The 12,492-nt window shown below is 37.3% G+C and overlaps 1 protein-coding gene across 1 annotated transcript in view; it reads left to right on the top strand.

Annotated features, from left to right (window-relative positions):
• The first annotated feature begins 1,019 nt into the window (after positions 1-1,019).
• The window catches only part of PZP (pregnancy zone protein), a 48,142-nt gene continuing 36,669 nt past the window's right edge, over positions 1,020-12,492 (top strand). Inside the window, 7 exon segments of the mRNA XM_045781306.2 lie at positions 1,020-1,155; positions 5,484-5,667; positions 6,648-6,807; positions 6,983-7,035; positions 8,071-8,091; positions 8,360-8,528; positions 8,962-9,046. Coding sequence (XP_045637262.2) covers positions 1,070-1,155; positions 5,484-5,667; positions 6,648-6,807; positions 6,983-7,035; positions 8,071-8,091; positions 8,360-8,528; positions 8,962-9,046 — 758 coding nt within the window. The 5' untranslated portion in view covers positions 1,020-1,069.

The following is a 12,492-nucleotide window of genomic DNA, read 5'->3' as shown; positions in this document are numbered from 1 at the left end:
TTTAAAAAGATTGGTAGTATGGGCGCCTGGGTGGCTCATTTGGTTAAGCATCTGCCTTCGGCTCAGGTTATGATCCTGGGGTCCTGCGATCGAGTCCCACATCCGGCTCCCTGCTCAGCAGGGAGCCTGCTTCTTCCTCTGCCCCTCCCTCTACTCCTCCCCCTGCTTGTGCTTGCTCTCTCTCTTGCTCACTCATTTTCTCTCTCAAATACATAAATAAAATCTTTTAAATAAATAGATAAATAAATAAAAAGATTGTTAGTAGAAGGGGCTAGGAAAATTAAAGGGTTACAAACTAAAAGCATATTTAAAAAAAAACCTTGAAGTCATTGATAGTGAGATAAATACAGACTGAAACAATGATACGATATCACTTCATACCCATTTGGCAAAATGTGAAGACCAGCCTTTGGCAGAAATGTGAGGGTATGAAAACCCTCGTGCACTAGCTGGTGGAATCATCGTGTGTTACAACCATTCTGGAGACTCATCTGGCAGGTATTTAGTCTGTTAAGTACGTGCCTCAGATCGACAATCCCACCTCTGTGTTTGTGTCCTCCAAAGAGTTTTGTCTAAGTGAGGAAACATGTTAAAAAGATATTTATCAAAGCGTTATTTGTGGTCTCAGGGAGGTGGAGGCAATCTTGATTCTATCACTGGGAGCGTGGACACATAAAATTTGGTTGATGATGACCAAGAAGTGTGATAGTGTAACAAAATACAACTGATTTAATATATACACAATAACGGGGATGAATCTCTTATAAGGAGCCCTTCACCAGGAGCTTTGCTGTCAAAGTAAAAGAAAGTTCATTCTAACTAAAATATGAATTTTATTCTCTGGAAATGCCTCCGAGCCTGTCAGGGGTTAGCCTTGAGGGTAATGAGGCAATCTCTAGAGCAATGACCTTTTTAGGGAAGCTCTGCCCAACTCTGAGCTCCATTTGGAGGCCTTGGGGTGGAGCTTGTTTGCAAATAGCAGCCACGTAAAGCCTGATAAATTTAAGACATCTCAGGGACCAGGCTGAAGGCAGGGAGTTGGGCGCAACACAGTGGCTGAGACTTGACTATGGACAAAGGCAGACTTCCTCGTTCATGTTTCATGCTGCTCCTCCTTGTCCTGCTGTCTACCGATGCTTCAGACCCTGCAGAACCGTAAGTCTCTCTTAAAGTCCCCTCCCCGAGGTTCTGTGCTTTTTCTCCGTCTCTTCTTTATATCTTCGCTTTGACTTTCCCATTAAATGCTGCCCTTCCATTTCTTAAGATACCTTCCAATCATAAGAGATGAATCATAAGTGATTATTTTTTCTTTCTCTTTTTTCTACACCTTTCTTTTTTTTCCCCACTGGGTCATCATAATCATAAACAGAATAAGTAGTCACTGGAAGGCATGATTTGATTAGACAGTGAAACGTCAGATCCCACCTTCACGGAATCACTCTTTAGGATGGAAAGCATTGACTATAAAAATAGTTACAGTGTAGAGTGGGGTGCAGTTTAATTCATATTGTAGATCACACATGTAGAGGAAGTATAGCTCCTTTGTTTTTTGAAAATTTACTGAGTCATCAGCAAGAAACCCAAGTAACTGGCCAGTCGGGGAGGGGGGCAGGGAGTAATTGAAAACAATTCAAATTGTAAAGTTGGTGAAATCCAGTCATTGTAAGACTTCTCTTCCACCTCTCCCCAGTTCCTCCCCAAGACAGGATCTAGAAGGCTGTGATCTCCATTCCTTCCTGGTAGAGAAAAAGGTTCAGAGTCTTTGGTCTGGGAGTTCTTGGTCTTCCTTGGCCACTGTTAATCTGGCTTCTCCTCACCTGCCATTCATCGTTTGAATCTTCAGCCATCTGGTTTTGTCTCAGCTTGGTCCCTTGACCAAGAAATCCCAGAAGCCCTCTCTGGCTGACTCCGATTCGCCTCAGCTCCTTTTTATCCTGTAGAACCTCAACTTGCCACAGCATCCTGCCTCCAATCCTGCGACTATTCCAACACAACCTGGACTGCAGAGTCCTGTTTCCCCTTTGTAATTCAGGCCCCTACCCACTCTGCACTCCTGACTTGCATGTAGCTACGCTCCAGAGTGATACAGGCAGCCTCCAGAGTCCTACATGCGCAGAGGCTTTTCTCGTTGTGTTGGCTTAATCCACTTAATACAGTTGGCCTCTCCAGGCCAGAGTGCAGGAAGCAGAAATCAGAGCTCTGACCAGCTCGCTTTTCTTTCTTCTTCAGATTTCTTCAGTGCACAACTTCCCAGTAACTAGTAGGGGTTCATTTTTCTGCCATCATTCCTCTACCTCATGTACAACTGTGGATGGCACCGCCTTCCACTGCATTCCACCCAGAGAGCATCTGGAAATATGTGGGAGCTGTTCAGATTTCTGAGTAAAGACTGAATGGATGGAGCAAGTGGCATTTACTGGGGTTGGAAATGTTAAGCAGTCTGTGTTTTCAGTCCAACTATAACATACGATAATTCTGGCCCCTGAAAACTCATTACTTACCATCGCATCCAACAGTTGATAAGGCACAACAAACCTCATGGCCTAGTTCTCATGAACAGAAGAGGTATTTTCTCACTATGCAGAAAACATCCCGTATCCCTCCAGCATTATTAGCCCTTGATGTGGTAAATGAGAGATATTACCCAAAAGACCCAGTAACTGTCCTCCTTTGCCTTCAGAGAGATGGAGGTGGCAGGGGAACATGAAAAAGAGAAAATTAAAAGTCATCTGTTTAATATTTGCAAAACTTAGTCACTCCAACAAAGGCAAATATTTAAAATGCAAACATCCATGGTTAAGTAATATTTTAATAATTTAATTGATCACTTATAGATGAAATCTTGGGCAAATTACTCAAGCTTGATGGGTTCCAATTTCAATATCTATTAAATGATACTAACCAAACCTTTATGAAATCGTTGTTTGAAATATCTAATATGTATGGAATTAATTTTTAAATTATGACATCAATTAAGCTTATAACTAATAAGAATAAAAATAGTATATTGAATAAAATTATAATACACTGCCTTCTTTCCTATGAAGATGAAAGAACTAGAGGGAAAAAAGTATGCATGGGGAGGTAAAACAATGATAATTTTTATCACTTACCATATTTTTGAAAGAGTAGATTATTCAGATAAGAATTATCCAGATGCCAGGGGCGCCTGGGTGGCTCAGTTGTTAAGCGTCTGCCTTCGGCTCAGGGCATGGTCCCGGCATTCTGGGATCGAGCCCCACATCAGGCTCCTTCCTCTCCCACTCCCCCTGACTGTGTTCCCTCTCTCACTGGCTGTCTCTCTCTCTGTCAAATAAATTAAAAAAAAATCCAGATGCCAGAAAGGAATGAAATGAGAGGTACTATCTGAATGATTATGGGCAGGTTGTTTAACTGCTCTGAGCTTCTCTGCTTTAGAACAAAACCTTAGCACTATGGGGGGCGCCTGGGTGGCACAGCGGTTAAGCGTCTGCCTTCGGCTCAGGGCGTGATCCTGGCGTTATGGGATCGAGCCCCATATCAGGCTCCTCTGCTAGGAGCCTGCTTCTTCCTCTCCCACTCCCCCTGCTTGTGTTCCTTCTCTCGCTGGCTGTCTCTCTCTGTCAAATTAATAAATAAAATCTTTAAAAAAAAAACCTTAGCACTATGCAATTAAAAAATCTGAGATTTTAATTTTTGAAGGGTGGGCCTAAAGATTCATGGCATACAGTTTTGCTAAGGAACAACTTAAAACACATACAACATGATGAATGAGAGAACCAAACTTGACTTCCAGATTCCACAACTAAATTGTCTCTGTTTCTCTCTTCTCCTAGTCTCATACCTATTAACTTTGAAAAGTAACAAAATAGTTTTTCATGTGTCAAATTGCCTGATTTTTTTTTTAAGTATAAGAGTCCATGTTGGAAGTAGAAAGGAACGGACAGTAAAACAATATAAGAAAATAGTAGCACTTTTTTTCCTAACTGTAAATTAACTCTAAAAACAAATGACTTAAACCTGCAGCTATGAATCATTAAAGTTTTGAGGAGTCACATTTTATGTACAAGTTACTGATTTAGTGAGTAGGCAGGGATTTTATCTTACTGTTGAATATTCAAATTTGGGGACTGGCGAGGACCTCATGTTTTAGCCGTCATGAATATGAAGAGTATGATGTATGTATTATATAGGATTGCTAGGAGGGTTAATACAGAGAATGCTTAACACAATTCCTTGCAAGTAGTAAGTATGTAGGAAACACATATTCTCTTTCAGCCCATACAGATTCAAAGTATGGAAAGATTATACTAAGCTGACTGCTTCAGGAAAGTTTTTCTGTCAAAATGTCACTTGGGATGGTTCCCAAAGAATGGGTAGAATTGTAACTGGAAATATGCCGGGGGGGGGGGTTGTGGAGGAGGGGAGTAGAATATGTGAGAATATAATAGATAAAGGAAACTTAGCAATGAAGTCAAGAAAGTAAACTCACAGGGGTGCCGGGCTGGCTCAGTTGGTAGAGCATGCGACTCTTGATCTTGGGGTCGTGAGTTCAGGCCCCACGTTGGGTGTAAAGATTACTTAAAGATAAAATCTAGAAAGAAAGAAAGAAAGAAAGAAAGAAAGAAAGCTCACACAAAAAATTGCCCATGCCTCTGAATAATTAAATATATTCAATAATTAGAATAAAAAAGACTTTGCAAAATAATACATTTTATATGAACTTGTTTTTTTAGTAAGTAAAGATAATTTATCCACCCATATAGTTTGACACAAGCATATATTTATGAACATAGAAGTATTAATATTCATATATTAATATTGATTACCTCAAGAGGGTGAGAATGAAGGAGAATGTTAATCAAATGCAGTGTGTACTTGTGTGTGCTTGCAAATTATTGACAGAAATAAAAACTTATTGATAAAAAATTATTGATTTTGGCTAAGGCATATCTGAGGAACCTTAGAGAAACAGCAAATATATACTGTTTTCAGTGTTCCTGTTATAAAGAAAACCATTTTGCAATATAGACATGAGTTATTTTATGTAATGGATATATGCTCACTGAAATTTTTTCAGTTGAATTTACATAAATTCAGTCGTGGTGTTCATGTACCAGCGATGTTTATTTAGACATATTTTAATGTAAATCTTTTTATAAAGTGAATAATCAGAATTTATTATATTTGTGCACTTTAACGGATATATATTCAGGAATTCAGATATTAATGTTCTACAACACAAAGAACTCCTATAAAACTGTAACATCCTGAAGCCAACTTCCGGCAGACTGACTGTATGGGTGAGGAAGTACTCAGGAGTAAGAAAACATAATTCTTATGCCAGGCAGTGGTAGAATTTCCATCTCAATGTTCTTAGTCCATCGACATTTGGTATAGAACCAATTGTAGTAAGAAATACATACTGTTATAGAAAACGCGTTTAGGGTTGAAAATGCTTGCTATCCTCCATTTTTCTCTGATTCAGCCTCTTCTCTCCCCAGGCAGTACGTGGTGCTGGTCCCCTCCCTGCTGTACACTGGGACCCCTGAGAAGGGCTGCCTCCTTCTGAGCTTCCTGAATGAGACAGTGACTGTAAGTGCTTCTTTGGAGTCCCTCGGGGGAAACCAGAGCCTCTTCACTGACCTGGTGGTGGAGAAGGACTTATTCCACTGCGTCTCCTTCACTGTGAGTACTATCTGCCTGTCCTTGTTTGGTACATTATATTGAGTCATCGTGATGGGGAACTGGTGTTGAATCCCAAAGAACGACTTTAAGAATGTTACTGAGGACTTCGTAAAGTACTAAAGAGAGTGAGTTCTCAGCTACGAAGGAACAAAGCATGGATTTCCCACCAGCATAGGAAAGAAAATTAAAGTTCTAAAAAAAAAAAATCCTATCAGCCATAGAAAGCGTATGACTTGATTTTCTAGTCTTTTTTTTTTTTTAAGGATTTTATTTATTTATTTGACGGAGAAAGAAACAGCCAGCGAGAGAGGGAACACAGCAGGGGGAGTGGGAGAGGAAGAAGCAGGCTCCCAGCAAAGGAGCCTGATGTGGGGCTCGATCCTGGAACGCCAGGATCACGCCCTGAGCCGAAGGCAGACGCTTAACGACTGAGCCACCGAGACGCCCCTAGATTCTCTAGTTTTGATATGTAACCACCTCTTTAAGGCCGGAGTAGGACAGTGCCTAGAAAGAGATTATACAAAAATTTCATGGTAGGACAACATGTAGCAGAATTGTTCTCCTGTGGTGAGACATTAGGTGTCTTTGTCCTCTGAATGTATAAATGGTGCAAGACCCTCAAAGCCAGCATCCAGTACCTCTTTGAGGTTGCCCAGCGTGGGATACTCAGCTATATATTCTCACACGTTTTTACAGAGAGGCTTCTTTCCATTCCTTCACAATATATATACTCTGTTAAAAGGAGTACAATTCAATAACCAGAGTTCCAGGTAAGCTATATGGAGATTTGGGTCCCACTGATGGTACTCTCACTGACATATCTCCCCCGTATCTTATATTATTATCTTCACTCATATTGGGAGAAATATTTATACTTACGTAGTCCTTTGTGAAGCTGAAAGGGATAGAAAACAATAAGGGATGAAGGATTTGGAGGGAGAAGACTGCGTGGCTGGTCAGCAGTATTCTTTGTTCCTTAGCTCCCAAGGATTTCCTCGTCTTCAGAGGTGGCATTCCTCACTGTCCAGATAAAGGGACCAACACAAGACTTTAGGAAGAGGAACACAGTGCTGGTAAAGAACACTCAAAGTCTGGTCTTTGTCCAGACAGACAAACCCATCTATAAACCTGGACAGACAGGTATGTCGGGAAATTCCACTATTTCCCTCAGTGGGGGCAGCGCTGAGAAGGAAAGGCCACCCCTCAGTAGGTTTTGCAACCAATCACCATAACCCCCATCTCTTAGTCTCCTACATTATCATTCACATTACCTGCTTTATCATGTCCAAGTCTCACCAGGGAATTTCTTTTTCAGTAAAATTCCGTATGGTCTCTGTGGATGAGAACTTTCACCCCCTAAATGAACTGGTAGGTATCTCGAGTGTTATGGTTTTGGTGGGGGGTGGGATGGAAGTACTCACCCAGGTGGGAGCAGAAAGGTCCAAGAAAAGCAAGAAGACGAAAGACATTCCTTTTGGAACCAGGGCACCAGCCGCACCACAGATCTAGAGTCTTATGTAAGGCATAACTAAAGGGTAAGAGATGAGGAAGCTATTTCTCTTATAATAGTAATTAATCGTTCGATAATTGCTACATTTATTGCTGTAAACACAATACACGGAACATAATGAAGAGACAAAATTTAAAAGTTAGGAGCTATCCATACCGGTACTCTTAAGGAGTTTATGATTACTTAAAGCATGAAGAGTTTTGCTGATTCTGAATATATATATATATAATAGACAATATTATAATATGGTAACAAATACATATACATATATTTTATACATATATATTTTATTATATATTTTAATATGTAATATAGATATAATATCAAATATATATTATATACAAAGATTTTGTTTTTGCTGATTGAGTGTCCCTTCCTCTAATTAGCTTTCAACATTGCAAAGAAACAAAGCTACTTTAAAAATACAATTTTTAAATTAGAAAAAGTATTCTTGGCTAACTGTTAACCAAATCATTCTGAGAACTTTATCACTATTTGGTCTAAATTATAATAACATATCACTCTATTAATATCCATTTCCTAATTTATGCAAGTAAACAGTATGGTCATATTCTTTATTAAGAGAACTTCAACCTAAATATTCCTGGTAAGTAATATTAATAAATTAGTAAATATTACCAAAATTTATTCACCAATAATATTTTTCAGGAAATGGCAACACAATGATTAATTGTTGTAGAAATATTTATGCTTTTCTTAGAACTATTTACTGGTTTTCCTAAGTAATTCTAGTTCTTTAAAGTTTCAGGTTAAATTTTGTTACATCTTACTACAGATACTATTTTTCCTGAGTAAGCTATTGGATCATAAGTCTGAAATAATAGCCTTTGGTGAAATTCCAATCACATCTCTTCTTTCCTTTTTTCATATAGATTCCACTGGTATACCTTGAGGTAAGCAACAGAAAGAGTCTTATATAAGGAAACCAGCACATTTAAGGTTAGAAGTTCTGGTATTCCTTAGAGATGAATTACTATTAAAAAAAAAAACTTTCAGATCTAAAATTTCCTATTCCCAGATGTCAGGTTTATTCTGTTTTATCTTTCTTCTGTGTTTATCTCTTCTGAGGGCGAGGCCAGTTACCAACCCCAAAGTCGTTTGTTTGGTTCAAGGACTATCATGGCTATGCAATTATTCCCCATGCTCCTTGTTTACCTCTAGGACCCAAAAAGAAATCGAGTTGGACAATGGCAGAGTCTCAGGTTGGAGAGTGGCCTCCAACAGCTGGCCTTTCCCCTCTCGTCTGAGCCCATTCAGGGTTCTTACAAGGTGGTGGTACAGAAGACATCGGGTGAAAGGATAGAGCATCCCTTCACTGTGGAAGAATTTGGTATGGATTCTGAAAAATGAAAAGGACATAACTTTTTGGTTCATACCATGCACTCACTTAGCCTTTCTGAATCTCCCATAGGTATGTGGAACTTGGATTAGAATCAGCTTGAGCTGTTTGTAAAGCCATTGTAATTCTGTGCACCAGAAGCTCACAAGACCTTGATTTTCAGTACCAAGTTACATTTTGCCAAGTACCAAAATTCTTATTTCAGTGGAGCCATCATCCTTTGTTAGTGTCATTGAGATCTGCTGTGATCACAAAGTCAGTTAAAGTTTGCATGAATTGTTAAAACTTATCATCTTAAAGTTGACACTTGAAAAATGCATCTAGCGTTTCAGGGTATTATTTTGGGAAAAGTTATAGACATGAAATATTTGTATTTCCATTAAATGTTTACCAGCCTCCCTATTTCCATTATCTCTATCAACAGTGCTTCCCAAGTTTGAGGTCAAAGTTCAGGTGCCAAAGATAATCAGTATCCTGGATGAAAAAGTGAACGTATCAGTATGTGGGATGTGAGTTAAATTGCTTTTGTCTGAAAGTTCATATTTTGCCTCAATTTCGAGTCATTATTTGGCTAGGTACATAATCATAAATTAATTTTACACAGAATTAAAAAAATTACTTCAGTGACTTATTTCAACTGCTTATTGTTAAAATGTTCAAATATACAAAGGAATAGAAGACATCCCTAATCATGATTTTAACAATCGACGTCTTTCTATATTTGCTACAACATTTATTTTTTTTGCTTTAAAATTTCAGGATAAATTACAAAGATCATGACATTGTGCTCCAGATGCAGTACTTTGTACCTCTAAAAATTACTGACATTTTCTTACATAGTCATGATGCCATTCTGAAACTTTAGGAAATTAAAAGTAATTTTCCAATACTGATTCTTATTCTACACTCAATTTCCCTCAATCTTTCTAAAAATGGTGATTACTCATTGCTTTTGATTGTTATAACTCACATGTACCCTTTTCTTCCATCTCTCTACAATGGAAATTTTCAGTTGAATGCAAAAGTTAACAAAATAGTAAAATGAAAATCCATGTACCCATCAATTGTGACTAAAGTTATGAAAATTTGCCAAATTTTTCCATTTATTCTCCTCCCTTCCAATTTTTTTCTCCAATATTTTTTAACAAGCCACAGGAATCTATAAATATCTCAAAGTTTTAGAAGTCTGTAACCTCCTTTTGTCCCTGTGATGTTAACTTATTGAAGAGCATAGGTTAGTTGGTCTGCAAATGTCCCACTTGCTGGATTTGCCTGACTGTTTCCTAATGGTACGTTGAACTGATTAATTGTAATTTCTCCTCTAGCCTTTTATGAGGATACTTGGAGTATTTTGCATACATAGATCATAGATCCTCTTGGTTCAGTGAAAGAACAAAATTTTAAAACCTGACATAATCTCTATTTTTAATTTTTTGAGAAACCTCCACACTGTTTTCCACAGTGTCTGCACTATTTTACATTTCCATCAACAATGTGCAAGGGTTCCAATTTCTTATTATGACTAGTGTCATAAAGCTTTCCCCCTATACTTTTGATAGAAATTTTATGATTTCAGGTCTTACATGTAGGTCTTTATTTTGAGTCATTTTTTGTATATAGTGTAACATAAGGGTTTAATTTCATTCTTTTGCACGTGGATATCCAGCCTTCCCAACACTTTTGTTGAAGATACTATCCTTTCCTTACTGTGTATTCTTGGCACCCTTGTCAAAGATAAATCGAATATATATATAGATGAATTTATTTCTGCCCTGTGTTCCATTGATCTACATATCCATCTTCATGCCAGGGCTGTACTGTATTAAACCAGGAAGTGTGATGCCTCCAGCTTTTCCTTTTTTCTCAAGATTGTTTTGACTATTTAGGGTCCTTTGCTGTTCCACATGAATTTTAAGATTGTTTTTTCTATTCCTGTAAAGAATGCCATTAGGATTTTGATAGGGATTGCATTGAGTCTGGAGATTGCTTTTGGTAGTATGGTTATCTTAATATTGTCTTCCAATCCATGAACATAGGATGTCTTTCCATTTTTTTTTGTGGCTTCTTTACTTTCTTTCATTAATGATTTGTAGTTTTCAGTGTATAAGTCTTTCACCTCCTTGGTTAAGTATATTAGTAAGTCTTTTATTCTTTTTGTTGCTATTGTAAATAGGATTATTTTCTTAATTTCTTTTTCATATAATTCATTGTTAGTGTATAGAAATACAGCTCGGTTTGTATGTTGATTTTGTATCCTGCAACTTTATGGGATTTGTTTATTAGTTCTAACAATTTTTTGTGAAGTCATATGGGGGGGCTTCTACTTTTAATATTATGTCCTCTGCAAATAGTGATAGTTTTACTTCTTTTCTGGTTTGGATGACTTTTTCTTTTCTTTTTTTTCTTTTTGGTATGCTTTCCTTTTTTAATTTGAATATAGTTGACATATAATGTGACATTTGTTTCAAGTGTACAACACAGGGCTTAACAAATTTATATTATGCTGTGCTCACTCCATGTGTAGCTATCATCTGTCAGCATACAACATGATTACAGTGCCATTGACTGTATTCCTTATGCTTATAATTCCCATGATTTATTCATTCCATAACTAGAAGCCTGTGTCTGCTATTTCCCTTCACCAATTTTGCCCATCCCCTCTGAAAATCATCAGTTTGTTCTCTGCATTTATAAGTCTGATTCTGCCTTTTATTTGTTTATTCATTTGTTTTGTTTTTTAGATTCCATATATAAGTGAAATTATACAGTATCTGTCTTTCTCCGTCTGACTTATTTCATTTAGCATAATATCCTCCAGGTTCGACCATGTCGTTGCAAATGGCAAGACCTCATCCTTTTTATGGTTGAGTTGTATTCCGCTGTATCTACACATCTTCTTTATCCATTCATCTCTTGTTGGACCCTTGGGTTGCTTCCATACCTTGGTTATTGCAAAAAAAAAAAAAAGTTGCAATAAATATGGTGGTGCATATATGTTTTCAAATTAGCATTTTCATTTTCTTTGGATAAATATCCAACAGTGGAATTATTGGGTCATATGGTAATTCTATTTCTAATGTTTTGAAAAACCTCCATAGTTTTCCACAGTGGCTGTACCAATTTACATTCCCACCAACAGTGTACAAGGATTCCTTTTCTCCACATCTTTGCCAACACTGGGGTATAATATTCTAAATACATCTCTTAAGTGCATACAGTGTCTAAGGTTGTTCAGTCTCACCGTTTCCTTATTGAATTTCTGTCTGGATATTCTATGTATTATTGACAGTGGAGTACTAAAGTCTCCTGCTATTATTGTATTGTTGTCTGTTTCTCCTTTCTGTTCCATCAGTGTTTGCTTCATATATTTAGGTATTTTGATACTGGGTGCATATGTAATTGTTCTATCTTCTTGGTGAATTGATACTTTTATCATTATATAACTTCTTTGTCTCTTATGACAGTTCTTGACTTAAAGTCAATTTTGTGTGATGTTAGTATGACTACCCTTGATCTTTTTTGGTTATCATTTTTTATGGAATATCTTTTTCTATATCTTCACTTTCAGCCTAAAATGTGTCTCCTGTATATGACATATTGTTGGGTCTTGTATTTTTATCCATTTATCCCCTCTATGTTTTTTATTGGATAATTTAATTGGCTTACATTTAAAGTGATTATTGATAGTGAAGGACTTATTAATGCTATTTTTGAAATTTTTTCTGTCTTTTTTTCTGTCTATGGAAAAGTGCAATTACAAATAACTCTTAGAGTTCATTTCAACCTTGAGAATTAAAACGCATTTCCTATAAATCATCAGTACCGGAGGGAGCATGCAGAGTAAAAAAAAACATATGCCCATCTGAATATTATATACTGGAAGCATCAAAGTATCTGGACCTCTGCCTCAATTCTGTCTTGGAGTAATGACCAAGGATTATTTGTCTAATTTAAT

Source organism: Ursus americanus, chromosome 25 (genome assembly GCF_024610735.1).
Source record: "Ursus americanus isolate L20-20 chromosome 25, mUrsAme1.1.p, whole genome shotgun sequence".
Taxonomy (NCBI): Eukaryota; Metazoa; Chordata; class Mammalia; order Carnivora; family Ursidae; genus Ursus; species Ursus americanus.
The sequence above is the reverse complement of the archived record's forward strand: the minus strand, read 5'-3'. Positions and strand labels throughout refer to the sequence as shown.